Source organism: Caenorhabditis briggsae, assembly GCF_000004555.2.
Source record: "Caenorhabditis briggsae complete genome, chrI, whole genome shotgun sequence".
NCBI classification, from domain to species: domain Eukaryota; kingdom Metazoa; phylum Nematoda; class Chromadorea; order Rhabditida; family Rhabditidae; genus Caenorhabditis; species Caenorhabditis briggsae.
The window spans coordinates 9613044-9631305 of NC_013489.2; the positions used below are offsets into that span (position 1 = coordinate 9613044).

At 39.2% G+C, this 18262-nt stretch overlaps 5 protein-coding genes across 5 annotated transcripts; all 5 read left to right on the forward strand.

The window, feature by feature from the left end:
• Positions 1–241: 241 nt before the first annotated feature.
• Positions 242–1296, forward strand: CBG12605 (the record flags this gene model as incomplete). Its single annotated transcript, XM_002640065.1, has 5 exons — positions 242–297; positions 348–396; positions 441–590; positions 656–1114; positions 1159–1296. 5 exons carry the CDS (start codon positions 242–244, stop codon positions 1294–1296), a joined length of 852 nt encoding a protein of 283 aa, XP_002640111.1.
• A 794-nt stretch (positions 1297–2090) lies between these two features.
• Positions 2091–3273, forward strand: CBG12606 (the record flags this gene model as incomplete). The annotated part of the gene is made up of 5 exons (XM_045240332.1): positions 2091–2146; positions 2193–2511; positions 2560–2706; positions 2775–2939; positions 2983–3273. 5 exons carry the CDS (start codon positions 2091–2093, stop codon positions 3271–3273), a joined length of 978 nt encoding a protein of 325 aa, XP_045094915.1.
• A 534-nt stretch (positions 3274–3807) lies between these two features.
• On the forward strand, positions 3808–7018 carry CBG12607 (the record flags this gene model as incomplete). The annotated part of the gene is made up of 9 exons (XM_045240335.1): positions 3808–3847; positions 3959–4168; positions 4209–4338; positions 4381–4448; positions 4543–4780; positions 4833–4963; positions 5011–5139; positions 5183–5270; positions 6901–7018. The coding sequence occupies 9 exons, from the start codon at positions 3808–3810 to the stop codon at positions 7016–7018; spliced, it is 1152 nt and encodes a 383-aa protein (XP_045094916.1).
• Positions 7019–9483: 2465 nt separating this feature from the next.
• On the forward strand, positions 9484–10906 carry CBG12608 (the record flags this gene model as incomplete). The annotated part of the gene is made up of 4 exons (XM_002640068.1): positions 9484–10259; positions 10338–10480; positions 10533–10663; positions 10709–10906. The coding sequence occupies 4 exons, from the start codon at positions 9484–9486 to the stop codon at positions 10904–10906; spliced, it is 1248 nt and encodes a 415-aa protein (XP_002640114.1).
• Positions 10907–13846: 2940 nt separating this feature from the next.
• On the forward strand, positions 13847–17159 carry Cbr-gld-2 (the record flags this gene model as incomplete). Its single annotated transcript, XM_045240347.1, has 9 exons — positions 13847–14549; positions 14641–14837; positions 15184–15298; positions 15344–15649; positions 15697–15825; positions 15876–16464; positions 16511–16706; positions 16736–17016; positions 17063–17159. The coding sequence occupies 9 exons, from the start codon at positions 13847–13849 to the stop codon at positions 17157–17159; spliced, it is 2613 nt and encodes an 870-aa protein (XP_045094917.1).
• Between the last annotated feature and the right edge of the window lie 1103 nt (positions 17160–18262).

Consider the following 18262-nt stretch of genomic DNA (forward strand, 5'->3'; position numbering starts at 1 on the left):
GGCTCCGTCCTCTTTATTTATGCCGATTTTTTGCTTGAGCCCGAAACTTAACTGCCGTATCTCGAAACCAAAGCGCGTATATTGGAGTGTTTAATGTGCATCATGTCCTAAGAGTGTTTGCGGTCATTTCCACTAGCCTTCCCACTTGTGACTCTGCTTCTCTGTTTCTCCTCTGTCTCGCGAATTCAGACGGTGTCCGATACCTTCTAATCAATCGTCGACGAAAGTTCGATAAACCTGAATGCCCCTTCTTTCGAAGTGCTTCAACTGCCGTATACAACTTCCAGAGGGAAGCAAGTAAGTCCAAATTGAAAATTATGCTGAATTTCGAATATCACATTTTTCAGTCACCTCCAATGTCCGAAGTGTGAGAAAAATGAGAAGAAGTACGGAAAGGTATACAACCATTCAAAGTTTCGCATTTTAGAGCATTTTTTCAGCCGGTAACTTGTCAATACTGTAAACTGAACGCTGCATTCCACGACCAGAAATGCGTTTGGTGTTCGGATTCCGAGAGAAAGTTCGGAAACCCTTACGAATGCACAAATTGTAAACTCACTTGTGCGTTTCCAAGACGCGAGAGTGACAAAGTGAGTTAGATTTTTTTTTAATCATTATGTTACAGCATGGTAAACGATTTTGAAAATGTTTATAGAACGACGATGTTGCTAAACTATGCCGAGTATGCATTATGCAAGCTCGCCAAACCAATCAAACGGTCGTGGCTGGAATTCCTGTTCCTCCAAACAGGAAAGACAGATCCAGGGAAGGCTCTTCATCTGAGCACCGCGATGACCGTCATCGTCGCGACTCATCCCGTCGTCGTAAGGAACGAACAGAACATCATAAGAGTGGCGATAAACGACATCGCGATCAAGATTACAAAGATCGAGATCGTGCAAAGAGGCGTCATCATGACGAGCCCATAAAAAACGGATCGTCGGGTGTTCCACCACTTGCTCCAAATAATGAGAATGGAAACGGTCTCCCACTGTTCGGAGGCCGCGATAACGGTGAAAACATGGAGAAGCAGCAAAGAATGGAAGAAGAGATTCGTCGCTTGAAGGCTCAGCTAGCTGAAAAGGAGGTGATGATTTTCGACAAAGATAAGGAGGTTTGTGCAATGCGAATAGTGCCAAAATAAGTCCATTTTTTCAGATAAGCAACTTGAAAGCTGACAAATACAATTTGGAGAAAAAGCACCGCGAGCGTGTTCAACAACTCGTCAAGGAAAAAGAAGAGAGTATTCGAGCTATTGAACTAATGAGAAACTCAAAGAGTGCTAAGAAAAACTAATAATTCCCTCTTTTCGGTGATGCCTATTGTCTAAAACCTACTAAACTAGTCACACATCTCAATTTTCATAACTTACTTGTAACACCATTCGCCATGATGCCATATTTTAATTAATGATATTGAGAGTTCTGTCGTTTATATAATAATCTGATCTTATACTTTTCTAGCTCCTCCTGCTCAAAAACTTCTGATAACTTGTAATACACAAATTACCCATTTCTCTCTCCGCTCTCCCGGTTGATCCGGTTTTGATTCATTTATATATATATATCTATTAATTCTGGCAATATATTCTAATCTGATCTTGTCATTCTTTTCGATCTAGTTGATTTTTTCCTTGTATCTAGTTTCCTCTTTTTTGTGATAAATTGTTTTTATTCTTTAAAGCGGTTTTGTTTCAGAAGCAATTTCAAAAAAAATTCTGTGAAATCGGCTCTTTTTTGATAATGAGAATTTTTCAGCAGGATCTATTTTCTCGAAATAGCGATCGAAAAGGAGAGTACCAGAAATGTTCCGAACTTGAGTTATTTAGACTACATTTACACCAATTCTTGCTTTTCTGTGAAGTGAAATTCCGGAATGTTGAAACTCGGAATTCTCGAGATTCCGAAAAATTCTAAAAAGGTCATTCCAAAAATTCCACTTCTATTGATCAATAATTAAAATCCTAGACTTCATATACTTCGTAGCCAGTTTTTGATCTCCCAAAAAGCCGCAGTTTTATTTTTAACCAAAAACAATGAAGATCTTTTTTTGATTTTTTTTCTCATCTTTTCAAAACCTACATTTCAACCATGCTGTCGTATCCGAATATATTGACAATAATTCCTCATCTCAGTTATAGTAAAAGGTAAGTAACTCGTTTATTCTCCTTCAAATTATTCTTAAAAATTCAGAATGGAAGTCTCAAAAATCTCTGTCGAGTTTAGAAAGTATCACCAACGATTCTCCTTCTCTCTGACCTCGATTCGTTTCTCTCAGAAATACGGCCCTGTTGATAATAATGGAGATCCGGAAGAAGTTGGTACGGGAAACTTGCATGTGGAATCTATCATCTACGATTTTACGTTCGATCCACTAACTAACCAAGTGAAAATCTCAAATACACTGACTCCCGGAAGAATAACAACATCAAATGACATAGCTATTGCAAGAAGATATTTACAGTACTATCTCAGATCATCAAAACGCCCTGTTGAGCATGTTCATATCGTGGTTAGTTAATGAAATCCTGAAGAGACATTTCAACAAAAAATCTTGAAGGAAACCGATCGCCCATTCCGGAATATGCATGATTTGCGAGTACCATCGTTGACGTGGCATTTAAATGGCAGCAGAGCTGATAACATTTTTGACGATTTTCCCAGAAACTACGTCTTTGAGAAGTTGGAACTCATCGATTGTTTTGGTGTACACCTTGGAGAACCCCTTGTAAACGGCTTGACGAAAAATCCATAATTTTAGAAGCGGTTTTTCAGGTCCAAAGAGCGAAGCACTGCATTGTCAAAAATATACCGATATATCAGGAATTTGTAGTTGGCACCGAGCCACTTTTCATTGCCGCATTCTACGTTCTGCTCCGGAATAAAGTGGAAATATTTTTGGGACTTAATCACGTTAGGTCATTCGTCACTCTTTCTTATGTGAGTCATCAATCTGGTTCAAAATCTGGAAACCAATTTTTAGGGCATATGCCAGAACAGTTTTCACATCGGGTCTTCATTCACTGGAATTTTCATGCCCAACTCGTTTTTGAAAGATTACATGTGGGAATATCTGCTAAGACCTGATGACGTGGTCCGACCTAATGGATTAATATCGTCAAGGGGATATATTAAAGGAAGAGAATGCGTAGTTCTAAAGACGACGAATGATTGGATCGCAGTTGTTTTCCACAACTATATCGATACTGGTGATAAAGAAAGTTTCACTGCTGTTAAACTAAAAAGGGAAATGGACGCTGAAGTGGACGGATGAAATATATGGTCAACTCATTAACTTCTTTAATTTTCATTGATAATATTTAACTCTGTTGTTGTGGACACCTATCATAATTTTCCTTTTTTGAGCTATTTTTTTAATTATTTCGTTTTTAAAACAGTTTACGTGGCAATTGGTGACACAATAAAAATATGACCTCTTTTTAAACGTATAAATTGAGATGACTCATGCGACCTGCTTTAGTCTACATATTTAGCATTTTGTTCGTGCAAGGAAGGCAAAGAAACTTCCATCAAAATTAGAAGAGATTCACCTAAATAATAAATGTATCGGTCAGCCAATTTTCCTCCAGCGGATTCGCCTACAGTACCACCTTTCTCTGCTTTTTTGTTATCTTTTAAAGGGACATGTCCTGAAACAGTTCAAAGGTCTCACAGTGGGATACGGTATGCGGGCGCCAACGCGGCATTTTCAAACGGCGCCGTTATCGAGCCTCTAGTTTGCTGCTCGTTTTCTGGCAGACCGATTAGCGAATTCTGCCGAAAAAATCGATCTTACGTAGTGGCTAACATGCTAATGGCACAAAAGCAGAGTAATGCAGAACAAATCGGTAAGTTATCAGAAATCCTCGAATTAAGATTCACAAAAGTCGGAGAATTCTTCGGAGAGTGAATTCTAAATGTTTTTTTTGTTTCTGTCCCTGTTTAATATCTCTATTCAGATGAGCATTCACGGCAAAGTCGGTCACCGTCGGTCGATTCTGTAAGACGTCTGCATCAGCAAAGTGGGGGCTTTGCTTCACAAAATCAACAGTCAGGTCATCAGAGCTCGCAACAAGGTCAGCTACACCAACGTCGCGGAAGTGTTTCCAACGATGGGAATAGTGGTTATTATTCGCAGCACAATCACAACAGTAGTGGATACAGAAAACGTACTCAATATTGTTTATCGCGAAACACATTTATTTTCAGAAAGCTTCAGTCAGCGAGGTAACCGCGGGATGAATCAGCGAAGCGGTAACAATTACCAACAAAACGCCGACAATCTCGGAACTAATTTTCAACAAGGCTACCAATCGAAACAACAGAGGAGTTATCAGAAGTAATCCAACCTTAAAAAACCTAACTACTAATTTCTTTTCAGTTATCCTCAGCACAATTCCAAGTATTCGTACTATTACCATCCTAGACCAATTTTTAATTCAACGCAAGGTGAGAATTTTAATTTTCCTCTCTAGTGTAGGTTGCGGGACAATCAGCTAAGTATTTTACCGAAATTTGTATCATATTATTATCATTATTTCAGAGTGTGGTGCCTTCTCGGTCAGGCGTCAGTCTCCTTCATCACCGTCTTCGCCTACTCCGCCCACTAACTCCTCCACCAGTCGGAGCACGAACCCCGCTCCAATTCTTCTTCGTCATGTAGAGCCTACCCAGAATGACAAAATGTTTAATGGGGGCAGTGAGCAGGAACAACAACATCATGAAGCGAAAATCCATCAATATAGATCTGCGGGGACTGCTCCTGGGGGATATTCCAATAGGTATTTTGTTGCACTGTGCAGCCACGCCGATGATCTTTCTTCACAATTTCAGCTCTTCTCCATACAAGCAACAAACCCTGCATCAGCCTACCACCCCTGTTGCTTCTGACAAACGTAATGATACGGACGACTGGGCGTCTCGTTTCCAACACCCTCCACCGGGTATTCAGTATCAGTTCAGACGTATCTCATGGTTTTCTATCCGATCAATCAAGCCAACTTAATTTCAGGAACTGATAATGTACAAGCACCCATTGAACTTCAACGCAAAAGCCAAGCTCCTTCGGCTCCAATTGATATCGTTTCCAACAGTTTGCCCACAACACCATCTCCGAGCGAAAGGAACTCGCAATATAGAGGTTTTTTAGAAATTCGAAGATTCTTTATATAACGCGTTTTTAGCTCCGTTAAAAGATTCTCAGTTGACGGACAATGTTGATGCCAAGCACCCATGTTTCGCTGATGAGCGGATGCACAGTGCTCTTTATGGGTAAGATTTGAGAGTTCTTCTCTTTACATAGTTGCCAAAAAGTACCATCAGTTAAAAATGGGAAATCGATCATTTGGGTTATGCGTAGAGTTGTCGTGTATGCCAGAACAGAAAAAAGTACCTTCTAAATTCTGAAGAAGGGTTGAGTCGAAAGTAATTCCAAACATATGGTGTTCTATCAATCTGAAAGTGGCTTTACAGTTTCCCCGCAATCATTAAACTGCCTGGTACTGTTGGGAATGTGTCCTCTGTCCTTTCGTCATTTTGCCGATAGCGCTTTTTTTTGTTTCTCACATTTTCCTGTATTGTACAGATGCAGAAAGGGTGTTCGTCATTTTTCGCTTTTTCTACAAATATAACCAGTTCATCTGAACCAACAATAAACTGAAAGAGACGACTGAAGAAAGATTCTAGCTTTGGGGAAAAGCATGTTGATTGCGCCCCAAGTATTCGACGATATTAGTGGAAATTGAATAACATTTCGATCCTATAATTTATTATATTAGCAGCATCAACAATTTGGTAGTGTCCTGAAATCTTTACAGTATTTCTTTGCAATTTTCTGATTATCGGTTTTCTGTAGTTTTGAGTTTTCGAAAATAGTAATTTATCCCACAAGGATTTTTATGAAATTAGTTGAGTTCAGCGTCTTTTACAGGTGTGTAAAACTGGAAAACGCTAGTTCTTTCTTTCCTTGTAAAAGGTTTAATCTTCGTTTTTAGGTTTTCTCTCTCTCTCTCTTTCAACTTCTTGTGTTTTGGTTCGATGCAACTGTAACATCGTCTTTTGATCGGATAAACGGAAACTTCGATATTTACAGTTACTGACCGAAAGTTCATTTAGGTTACTCTGAGTTCGTTCAAGTTTAAGTGTTTCATGCAAAGCTCACCATCTTTGATGCTCACAACGACAGCTTCAGTGTAGTGGTGTCTACTGTAGTAACGTTGGCTAAACACCGTTTAGGATACTCTCATATTCTCCAGTTATTGTAGTTCACAGGTGGAACGAATACCATGATGTAATTCGTTCGCTCACTTTACACCTACAAAATCTATCTCACTTCTTCACTGCATTTCTCAACAGGAAAAGTGAAAATCTGCTGTCGCCCTATCTCTCTACGATTTTTCTTTTCGCTTCCTCTTTTTCATCGATATGACATCTGAGGATTGGTGAAAGGAGGAACGTTTAGTCGTCGTAGAATTTAACATGCAGTGGTCCATATGAAGCTTTCTCTACATTTTTTCTTTTCAGGACTCATGAAATAACAATCTCTAGTGGATTAACTCTTTTCATCACTATCATACTGAATACTACATCTCCTCTCCTCTCCTGAATCCCATTTCTATCTGTTCCTTAGAATGTTAAAGGCATCTAATCTGGCTAGGAGAAGCATTCATTGAAACATGGATAGACCACCTCAGCAACGTAAACAAAACCCTCATTCTTTCAGTGATTGCTCACAGCTGCCCAAATTTTCGAAATTGGAACGGTGCTTCAGTTTTTTCGTAATTCGAAATATGTGGTGACTACGTAAATAAAATGGACCGTACAAACAAAAGAAAACGAAAAAAATTAGGGCTATAGTGGCTAGGGAAGGAAAAAGTACAATTTTCATCCTGATTCGTTTCAGAAATGATTCTGAAGTCATGAGCCATCGAATTCTAATAAATAAAAGGACGTCCCTAATCAAAAATATACCCCGACCGGAATGGGTTTTTTGTACCACAAAAGTGCATATTTCTTCATGAAAAAACCTACTCTGTTAGATCATCGCCATTCTTGCCCCCAAGTTTCCGAGGGAAGGACGGGATGCTTTACGTGCAGTTTGCTGTGGTCTCTTTTTTCTTTCGGCGCTATCTCTCTTCACTTATATCTGTGATCTCTCTGTTTTTCAAAAAAGAAGAACACACATTGTGTTTTTTTCTTTCGTTCTTACTTATGACTCCTATCTTCCTATATCTTCTATTATCTTCGTAGTAAAGGTCAGAGAGCATCCAGTGCCCGCTTCTCTGTTTTTTACTGGTTTTGTTGTTTTGAAGTGACTGCAAGAATTTTTCAGTTCCTCTTTTTCTTTCAATGACTCTCATTGTTCGTCTTTACAGTAATAACGAACTTTCTCTTCTTATTTTTCAGTTATTTCAGTTTAGAAGAGCTATGATCGCAGTAGATCCGTAGAAAGATTTTTCGCGTTATCAAGATCATTTGCTTAGCCGTTCGGGTAAACTGGTTAACTTGAAAGTTCTGAACTAGGTTCACATTTATCTTTGAACCTTTTGCGTGAGAAGTAAACTCTCTATTCTATAATCTGCAGATACTTGGTCATTTGTCGTCATAATTCCCAATTAAGCGTTCATAGTGTTAAAAATGAAACATGTCAATAATGTTTTTCTTTTTCTTTTTTTTGACCGACCGTTAAGAATGAGATCGAGTTGAAATCAGACAACCTGAAGTAAAACCGTTCATAATCACATGAAAATTCTATCAGAGCGGAAGTAGTTCTCAAACCCATTTGTATTGGGTATACATTGGCTGGCTATCATGTCTAAAATTACACTTTGAGAATCAGAAAGTGACCTTGTCACTGATTTCGTAGTATTTTAAGCTTTCATTGTAAAACTGGGCAATGGAGCCATGCAAGAAGTTTTGATTCAAAAATTGTGTTACAAGCTTCAAAAGAAGAATAGATTGAAGTTGAAGACATGGCTTACGAGCAGAATAGATTGAAGTTGAAGACATGGCTTTTTTATTAGGTCATATATCGCATATGTGTCAACACCAACAGATTCCACTTCTTCTTTCTTTTTTTTCGTTGTGTTTTCAACTGTTTTGTGGGCGAATGGCAATGTGTGTTGATGGCACAGATGGCAACAAACTGTTTCATTCGCGATTTCTTTGTTATGTCACCGAACAAATCCGCAGATGAAACACATAATAAAAGCCCCACGTGGCTCGAGTTTGCTCACCTGAATCGGCGAGACGACGGCTTGCCAGTCCGTTTGCAATCATTCAACACCTTCATTCACAGCCGCTTCATTTTTTAAATTCCTGATGACAGTCTGGATGAATAGAGTTTTGAGAAAAACGTTTAGTCTTTACTTCAAAAATACATGTTCTACAAAGATGTAATTGTTTAAGAATACTGTAAAAAAACTTGGTTTCGATCGAATTCAAAACAGGTAATACCACTAGACTGGTATTTTTGAGTGATATGTTAATTTTGCCACCGTTTTCTCTTTTTCCTTTTCTCTCGAAATACGCAATTGCACACAAAAAGAAACAGTGAGAGGGTGAGAAACTGGTCTGTTTTCTGTGCTTAGTCTTGCTCCTCCGCACTGTTCTTGTCAGTTTTTGATTCTCTTCAACCTATACGCACTCTCAACTCTCGGTCCTAGAGACTGGACTATCCGCCAGTGAGGCTGACTATCGATGACGACTTTCGGAGAAAAAAAAGAACATAAAAAATGATAGGAATATTCAAATTTTATCATTACTTTGATAAAGGATAATGATAAATGGGTATCAACCTGGAACATGCCACAATGCCATCAGGTGGTTTGTTAGAAAACGAAGTTTGGGGAAAAATTATTAGAAAAAAATTCTCAACTACTATTCTATAGTAATTTTTATGCTTCACAAAAACGCTATCATCGGCTTTCTTCTTTCTAATCGTCACACAGGTTTCCCTCTTGCCGCTTCCCTGTTGTCTCATTTCCCTCGTACGCTGTGATTTTTTTCCTATTTCTTATCTGAATACATAATGCGATGCGTTAATTTCTTTTTTCTACTCGATGCATATTAATATCTTAGCTCAAAGCTCTAGAAAGTTCCTTTTTCCTTCTCCATAACCATTTGGTTGGAAACCTATATATGCTCGTCTTCTTCTTTCTCTATATTTAATATTTTATGAAGTGTGTTGTTGGCGTCGTTATGTCGTCCACCGATAATCCAATCAGTTTCATAGCTTTCACTTTTTCTGTGAAAATTGACACTTTCTTGGTCCGACCCGTCAATTTCCTCTATCTTTTGCCCCCTTCTTTTAACGTCCATTCCTTTCATATTGACCACTCCACCCTGATTATCGAATATCAGTTCGATTTTGTTCTCTTCTATGCTCATCGTCTCTTACTTTTATCATTTTGCAAAATTTATATTATTGATACATTTTTAGAGCCTAAACCCTATTCAGCTGCGTGTGCTGTGTCGCCAGTAAATCATGCCACTCTCCACGGGTTCCGTCGATTCTGGTTTCTTCGGGTGTTCTACTAATAACTCTTTGAAAAAAGGAGATTCAGTAGATCTACACAAATCATCGCCTCTATCCATGACAGACGAAGAAGAAACTTTATCTACGTCTTCTTCTGGATTCTCTAGAAGTTCGGCTCCTGCTGGAGAAGCGGCTCTCTCTTTACCATCAGCATCGATTCAACCTCCTGTATTCTTGGCTTTGAATTCTGGAATGTTTCCCAGAAAACCCAGAGCCCGTGTGCGACGATCAAATCGAAAGCTGAAAAGACTCACATGCCCAGCTAAATCAAGATGTGATTCGCTAACATCTTTATTACCTGCAACCTCCAGCGTTTCTACTGGAATCTCTTCGTGCTGTCACTCAGTTGCTGGAAGTAGCCGAAGTTCAATCTCTTCTTCCCCAAATTCTCATAGCTATTCAATTGACGAATTAGCTTTACGTCTGTACTTTTACTTCAAATCTCTCCTTATTTCGGTGAATAAGCAAAAGGCAATATGCGAGAACATTGCGTATCTTGTGAGAGATTTTGATGCTCGGTGGGGTAACTCTGGTGTCAGGAAGAAGGCATGTGACCCAAAAGGCTGCCTAGCTCCTGTTTATTCTACAAATCGATTTAACAATGAATCGGAACAAAAACTGGTAGCTCCTGCGAAGTTTCCCTTGTGTTGGGCCGTCCCTCAACCTGCGATTTTCTATCAGTTGATGGCTAATGATGTACTGGAGTATATCAAGTTTCTCGAACGGTTAGAACATTTTTCACATTTGTAAAATGTTGACTCCATCGGTTCATTTCATCAGTTTCTAACTTGGCCTTTTTTCAGCGTATCTCCACAAATGAAATCTCAACACCAGCCGTCGGGACTACCGATCCAAAACGAGCGAGAAGCTTCTGCTTCAATGGAGGCCTTAAAAGCACTCCAATATCAGCAGCAATGGCAGCACCACATGACGCGCGGCGTTTTTCGTTAGTTAGATACTATTCTTTTTCGTGTATCCATAATTGTTTTTCTTTTCAGTCCCTCAGTTCGTGTACACTACCATTGACAATCAGATGAGACAATTGAAAAATCGAGATCATCAAAGTCAACATCAACATTCTCATTTGCAAAGAGTTCCATCGTTCGATGGCGAATTTCCCACTGGAAAGGTATATTTGTTCCAGCACTTTGAAACCATAATTTTTGTCATTCAGGAATTAAGAAAACGGGATTCTTCAAATGATTCTCAATGCAGCAGTGAAGCAAATCCCAACGAAATCCCTCAGATGATGGAGAAGTTGGATGCTGATCTCGACAAGACGCCGGTAGTCGACGAAGAAGGAATCAGACGATCGAGAAAAAATGTTGCGAATAGCGGGAGGAAGGATCATCGTAAAATGAACGGTGGGTAAACTAAGTTCTCTTATAAATATGGGTGCTAAAAATTCTAACTATCATTACTCTTGTCTGAAATCAATGCAAGTTGAGAGTGTATGCCTAGGTGATTTTTTTAAAGGGTGAAGAGCGGACTACGGTAGTCTTTGAACCTATTTCGAATTTTGTTATCCTATTTTCTCAACTTTTCGACAAGTTTCCTCATTTCAACTCATTTTTTCCCGATTTACCTTGGAAAACCGGTAAAAATCAGTGAAAATCGTCAAAAAAAAAATTAGAAAAGTAGAAAAGGAAAATTTTCAGTAGACTCAAATACTACTGTAGTCTTGCGCCTCCAATAAAATTATTTTCAGACAAAAGTTAGACTAAATTCTGAAAAGTAACGAAAGCAGTTGGGATCTTCCACAGGTTGATCGTAATTCGTGTGACAGACAATGGGAATTTATATAGCTTCTTACAACTTGCAGCTTGTTAGGTAAAAAAAATTTCCTTGGATTATGGAATCACATGGATCTTACCGACCTTGTGACTACTATCTGTCAATCTCGTAAATATTATGTATCTTCTATACCTCTCTTCTCTATCAATGTGCTTCGGTTGTTCTGCTTCTCCTCGATATGCGTGATGCATTCGAATCATCAACTGATTGAACTCTCTTCGTTCTCCTCTCTGTCTTATTGTCTCTCCAACTCTCCGTGATTCGATATACTATTTCAATAGGTGTCTACCGTTTCTCTTAGTTGGCCCACTTCTCTGACGTCTCTTCCTGTCTTGTACTCACTTCCCTGACACTGCGCCATCGCACTCTGTCGCTTTTTCGCACTTTTTGTTCCCATTTTGAATACGTTTTCCACTTTTCCTCAGTTGGCTCTCGTTCAATTTTCTTAATCTCAGACAATATGAAACGGTCGAAATATTAGGGACTGGTTCGGCTAAGTTAAGACTGCGATTAGATGTACTGTTCGCAGAAAACGTTGGTTTTAGGCCAAGTGAAAATTTACCTAAAAATAGAAAAAGTGCAAAAGTCAACTATGGGCAGTTCTGGTCTATTTAGAATCTATAGATGAAAGTTCCAGATTTAATAAGCTAGAAATCACAAATTTCTTCTGTAGATGTATAATTTTCTCGAAAAAGCAATGACATATAACCATTTCGTGTTGAGTGAGGCATTGCCATCCAAAAAAAGACGGCGTTACTCATTTTCATAATAAATGTCATTATTCTTGTTTTATATAGGAACTCAAAAATTTTCTCCACGCCGTCTTTGCCCCGCTCATTTATCTTCTTTTTCTTATTCCTTTTCTTTTGCTTATTTTTCTTTTTCTCCAGAATTTTCTCGTTCCTTTCCCAAACTTCTAGGTTATCCGCTTCCGCGAACAATAGTTTAACAGAGGTTTTCAAAAAAAAAAAATCAGCAATGAATAGTGGAACCTTTTCATACAACAGTGTTTCAATGTTGCTCCAAAAACAATAAAAAGATGGAGACTTGCTTGGAGATATTTTGCTTCATCTAGACTGTGACAAGTTCTGATTTATTGCTTCAAGAATCTTATGCAGCAAACATATACTTAGTCGAAGTAGAAAAGTCTGATGATTGGCAGCTAATTGGCACAGACGCGCACTGTTCTCTTTTTTCTAATACTCTTTTTTGTTGACATATATGCATCGTATGTATCTTTGTGAAAAGTATTGGACTGATTATCAATGAGCCCTTTTTCTTGTTGATACTCTATGTTTGCGTTTGTAGTGGTGAGAAACTTCTCCTTAAAATATCAGTCATCTTACTTCAGATAAAAACAGAGGAACCATTTATTCGGTTGCATTTTCAATAAAACAGCTTTTTGGTTATTAGCTGTCAATCCTCATAACATACGAGGCATTTACCCTATACTAGTACATCAAAAAGCTTATTGTTCTTGTATATCCTCAGTTATTCGTCACATTTGTTACTGAGATGGACTTCAAAAAACGTATTCTTTTTTACCCTTTGATTTCCATTTGTCATGTGGCCTTTGACATGCCTTCTCCTCCGTCATTCTGTTGCGCCGCTTCTGCGTTTGGCTTGACCTCCCAGATGTATGTTCCTATACCTTTTCTACTTTTTCTTTTTTTTTCGCATCTCTTTTTTCCCTTCCTTTTTTCGTTCTTCATTTGAACCTAGATTTTTTCATCTGACCCTCTTTTCAAAAAAAAAAAATAGTTTGACGACCATGATTTTCCAACAAGTTACTGTTACTGCTCGTAAATCCTGTTTTCAACATTGGTGCCATGTATCTTGTTTATATTTTCTTTTCATACACTCGTGGCTATTGACTAGGATCTTTCTAGCTGTGATCACAAAAATACTGAAACTTTGTTTATTTCGAGTCTTGTGACTCTACATGCCAACTCAAAGATTTTCTGTTTTCTAAAATTTTACTATGATGGATTCATCTCCTGAAAGTTTGAAATCCTCTCTATACATGTCAATTCTTCTAAACCCAAATGTTCAATTCTTTCCCTTCAACCCAGGATTTATGAGTGTATTGACAACCTTTGTTCAATAAAAGTCTGCCCAAAAGTGAATAGTGAGATGGTGCACGTGATTCGCATCCTTCCTTCTTTTCCGTTCAAAAATAGTCAAATGAGAATGATCTAGATTAGTTTTTTTGCTTGTTGGCGGTCATCCAACTCTGGCGGCGGCAATCAACGGTGGTATGTGAGCGATTCAATTCACTAACAAGCATCGATCTGTCTAGTCATCAATCTCTCTTCCTAAAATTATAAAAATGGTTTTTATGATTTTAAATTTATCCATCACACACATTTTTATACATTCACAACTTTTCTTCTCAGTTTTCCTCCGTACAGTCTTTCTCTCTTACCTTCCACCTCAAAGCTTGCAAACAACTTGTTTTTTTAGTAGTACGTAATTAGGACCTGGCGAATGAGCTAAATTGGCTGGTCCCGTTGTCGAAATGCCGGTGACGATGTCATCAATGATTTGTAACGTGTTGCATGGTGGAGATCGAACTGTAGCGGGAGAAGATTCCCCAACTCAGTCATCTCCTTCTTCAAGAACCATGAACGACGGGTTTAACCACACTTTTTCAACGAATCGAAGAAAATATTACAACTCGATATCTACACAGTCGTCTTCCTCAACTACGACTTCTCTCGACAGGATATCAACCTCCACATACACGTCATCAGTATCCTCAGCTTCGGAAGCGTGCATGTCTAGGGCTGAGAAGGATGTACAAACAATGTTGGTATCAGATGCATCAGTTGAAGGGGATGATGAAAAAGAAGAGAACGACAGCGACAGCTATGATTATGACGACGTTGAGTCCGATACGATGGGAACTGAAGAGGATCACATGGGGGATGAGGATGCTGGAGAACACGGAGAGGGAGATTCAATGGAACCATGGTCTTTCGCAATGGGACAACAGCGTTATATGATCAACTCAGTTGGAGAAAAGGCGCCAAAGTCAAATGTAGAATCGATGGAAGACTGGGAATTAGATGTTGTTGAGAGAGCACATCGGGATAGCCGTCTGGCTGAACTGTATTCTGATCTTGCTTGGAGATTTTATACACATCCTCCGACATCTTTCTGTCTGGCGCGAGTATTTATGCGTCATGGATTATCTGGAAATGAGGGTATAACTGTGTGGAGTGAGTAGTAACCTGAATTTAAACGTTTTTGTAATGATGAAAAACTAAACCAAAAAGATGGATAATATAAGCTAATTTTCTCATTTTTCAGAACTTCCGCGCAAAACGAATCGACGGGATTCCATTTGCTCCAACGCTTCGTCTGCGTCTGATGTATGCTCGCCTGTTCTGGACGAATCTACTCTCACAAAAGTTTATCCAAACGAAGAATTCCGCGGAGGACCAGGTTTAGCTTCTCCATCTCCGCCAGCCGCTCTCCTTTCTGAACCACTATCTCGAATGGACGTTGTAAGTTTGCTATCTTTGAAATATTATTTACCCCGCCCTTCTCCCGTGGGTTCTTCACCCCCGTTTTTCTCTGCGCTCTCTCGACACATTTAGCGCAACTGGGAAGAAATTGGCCGCTGTTCGCAATGTGTTAGTTCGATTCCTGTTCGAGCCATTCGACGTCTGAGAAGATGATATTGTCTAAATGATAATATCATTGGTTATCTCGTCGAATAAGATTACCCTCTGGAGAATGCCAGTCACTATTCCATGTAGTGACGATGCTCGAGAGGGAAACAATCTATTTTGATATAAAAAAACACATAAAATCAGGTGTACAAATCGAATAAAACATGACCTTTTTCAGCTGAGTGAGAAGATATGGGACTACCATAACAAAGTGTCACAAACGGATGAAATGTTGCAAAGGAAGCTTCACCTCCGTGATATGCTTTATACGGCTATCAGTCCTGTGTTCCCATGTAAGTTTTTTTTCCATAAAATCTGTATAAGAATATGATTTTCAGTATCTGGATTGTATGTGGTTGGGTCTTCTTTAAACGGATTCGGTAACAATTCTTCGGACATGGACCTCTGTCTGATGATCACAAACAAAGATTTGGACCAGAAAAATGACGCGGTTGTTGTTTTGAATCTCATTCTATCCACTCTACAGTACGAGAAATTTGTGGCGAGTCAAAAACTGATTCTGGCGAAAGTTCCAATTCTTCGGATAAAATTCGCGGCACCATTCGACGATATCACCGTTGATTTGAATGCTAACAACTCGGTTGCTATTCGCAATACTCATCTTTTGTGCTACTATTCATCATGTAAGATTTATAGATCAGGAGCTTTTGTATTCAAGGTAATCTTTCAGATGATTGGCGTGTTCGTCCATTGGTCTCCGTTGTCAAAGAATGGGCAAAGCGTAAAGGAATCAATGACGCCAACAAGTCGAGTTTTACCAGCTATTCACTTGTATTGATGGTTATTCACTATTTGCAATGTGAGTTTTACTTGCTTAAAATTACCGTTTACTATATTTTAACATTTCAGGTGGTACAGAAGCTAGAGTTTTGCCTAATCTACAACAATCCTATCCAACTCGTTTCTCAAATAAAGTCGATGTGCGTACTCTCAATGTGACAATGCCACTGGAACCGGTTCAAGACGATATCGACCCATCATTATCTGAGAATACTACTCTCGGAGAGCTCCTCATCGGATTTCTTGATTATTATGCAAATGAATTCAACTACGACCGTGATGCGATCTCTATTCGCCAAGGGAAAAGAGTGGAAAGAGCCGCGCTAGCTGTACGGCCCAAAGTGCATCTGAGTAGCGAAGGAGAGAAGGAAGCACCACTTCCATCATCATCTGCCTCATCTTCATCTGTTCACAATGGTATTGGGGTTCCGATGCATCATTCACTATCAAACCCTCACTTCTGGAGATCACAGTGGCGATGTGTTTGTATAGAAGAACCATTTACGAATTCCAACACAGCCCATTCAATATACGATGAAATGGTATTCGGCGCCATCAAAGAAGCTTTCCGTGAGGCTCATAGCGAGTTACAAGACAATCGAGACCTGGACCGTTTGTTGGAATGCGAACCAATAAAGGCGTCTACAACTAATGCAGGGTAAGTTCTCAATATTGAACAGCCATGGAGAAATGTTCATTTTCAGAGCAGCTGTTTTTGCTGCTACATACGAAGGAGAACGCCCTTCGGCTCAACAACCAACCTCTATTGCATCCGCCAGTCTTCGAACAATGAATGTGGTTCCAACTCCAGCGGGAGGAGGTCATTATCACTACCAGCAGCAATCGAGCCAACAGGTGTTAAAACAACAGAGATCTGGGAACAATCAGAGTTATCCATCGGTAAATCCCTTTTTAAGATTTACTTTTAGAGTATTACGTACTTTAAGAGCAACAACCGATCATCCAACAGTAACCAGCAACAGAACCGACGAGTGTACAACAGTCAGTCTGCATTCAATGGAAGTGGATCACGCCCGTCGAAATCCAGCGACAGCTTGAAAGATTCTACATCTAATTCACAACAGAGTCATCGTCAACATCATCATAACCAGAGAAGCAACGCAGGCTCGACAAAGGAAAACATAGCTTTAACCAGTGGCGCCACATCTTCTACTGATAGAAAGAATTCCACCTCAAAGAAGGATGAAGGGTGCGTGAGCTAGAACAAACTAACTTATAAAGTTAGAAATTTTCAGAAGTAGAACGAAACGGTCATCTATGATTCAATCGCCTGAGCCAACGAAGGCAAAAACCGAAAAAACGGCAACGACTCAAAAGAAAGAATCCCAGTGAGGATTCCTGATTATGCTTCAAAACATATAACCAAACTTATGTGATATAATGTTTGTTGTCTTTTCTCATAAATTCGTGTTGCTTTTCCTTAGTAAATTGAGGATCCACCTACCCCTCCCTCTCTTCTGTACCAGAATTTTTTTCCCTTCCAACCTTCCATATTCCATAGTTTTGACCTATAGAAACACTATTCCTGTTTTGTTGGTAAACGGGGATGATTCCTCTCAACTACCACTTTCTTCAACCTGTTACCTGACTGTTTCGTTCTTCATTGATTAACTTAAGATCCTACTTTTTCACATACCCCCACCACACACCAATTCTCGGAAATCATCTTTTTGATATGTGATGATCTCAAATTTTTGTTTAGTTCCCTCCCTATTCTGACCGCACACACCCACAACTTCCTGTTCTTTTGACGATCAAAACGAGGTACAAGTTTCAGTCCTTACCTTCCCACACGACCGTTCCCTTTATTTCTTAAAGATTGAATTATATGTACAAATTCCTGAAAAATCCAAAAAAATTGCAAAAATTTGAAAATCCCGTTGATTTTGAGAAGTTTTCAGAACACTTTGACCAAAAAGAGGTCCCCCAGCTTCTGAACATTGACGTTACTGAAAATTTCCAGAACAATAAGATCCAAAAACAATATTATCTACTTTTTCGTTTCTTCCCCAACCCTTCTCATATTATTTTTGTTTAGCATCCCATATGGCCCCGTAGCTACAGTATCCCATCTCCATGTCTTTTATGAATGTACCATAAGGACCACTCCCCCCGTTTCCCCCTTTTCCCATGAGTTCGCTCTAAAATATCATTTTCCGGTAGCACAGTTTATCCGATTTGTTCTTTTGGTTGCCTCCCGTCTCGCACTTCATTTTTTTGTAATTATTCTATCTTTTTCTCTAAACAAATGGGTGTATCTTCTTTTGCCTTTCCTCGGCTCGTCTTAGAGTTCCCTCAATTCATGTCCTGTAATTCCCCAATCCTCTCTCGTCTCTTCGCTGTCCTCTCTCTTTCTCTCATTTCCTCTCGGTTTCGGTTCGAATTTCACTTTAAGTTATGAAACAAAACAATGGTTTATGAATGAACGAGAAATC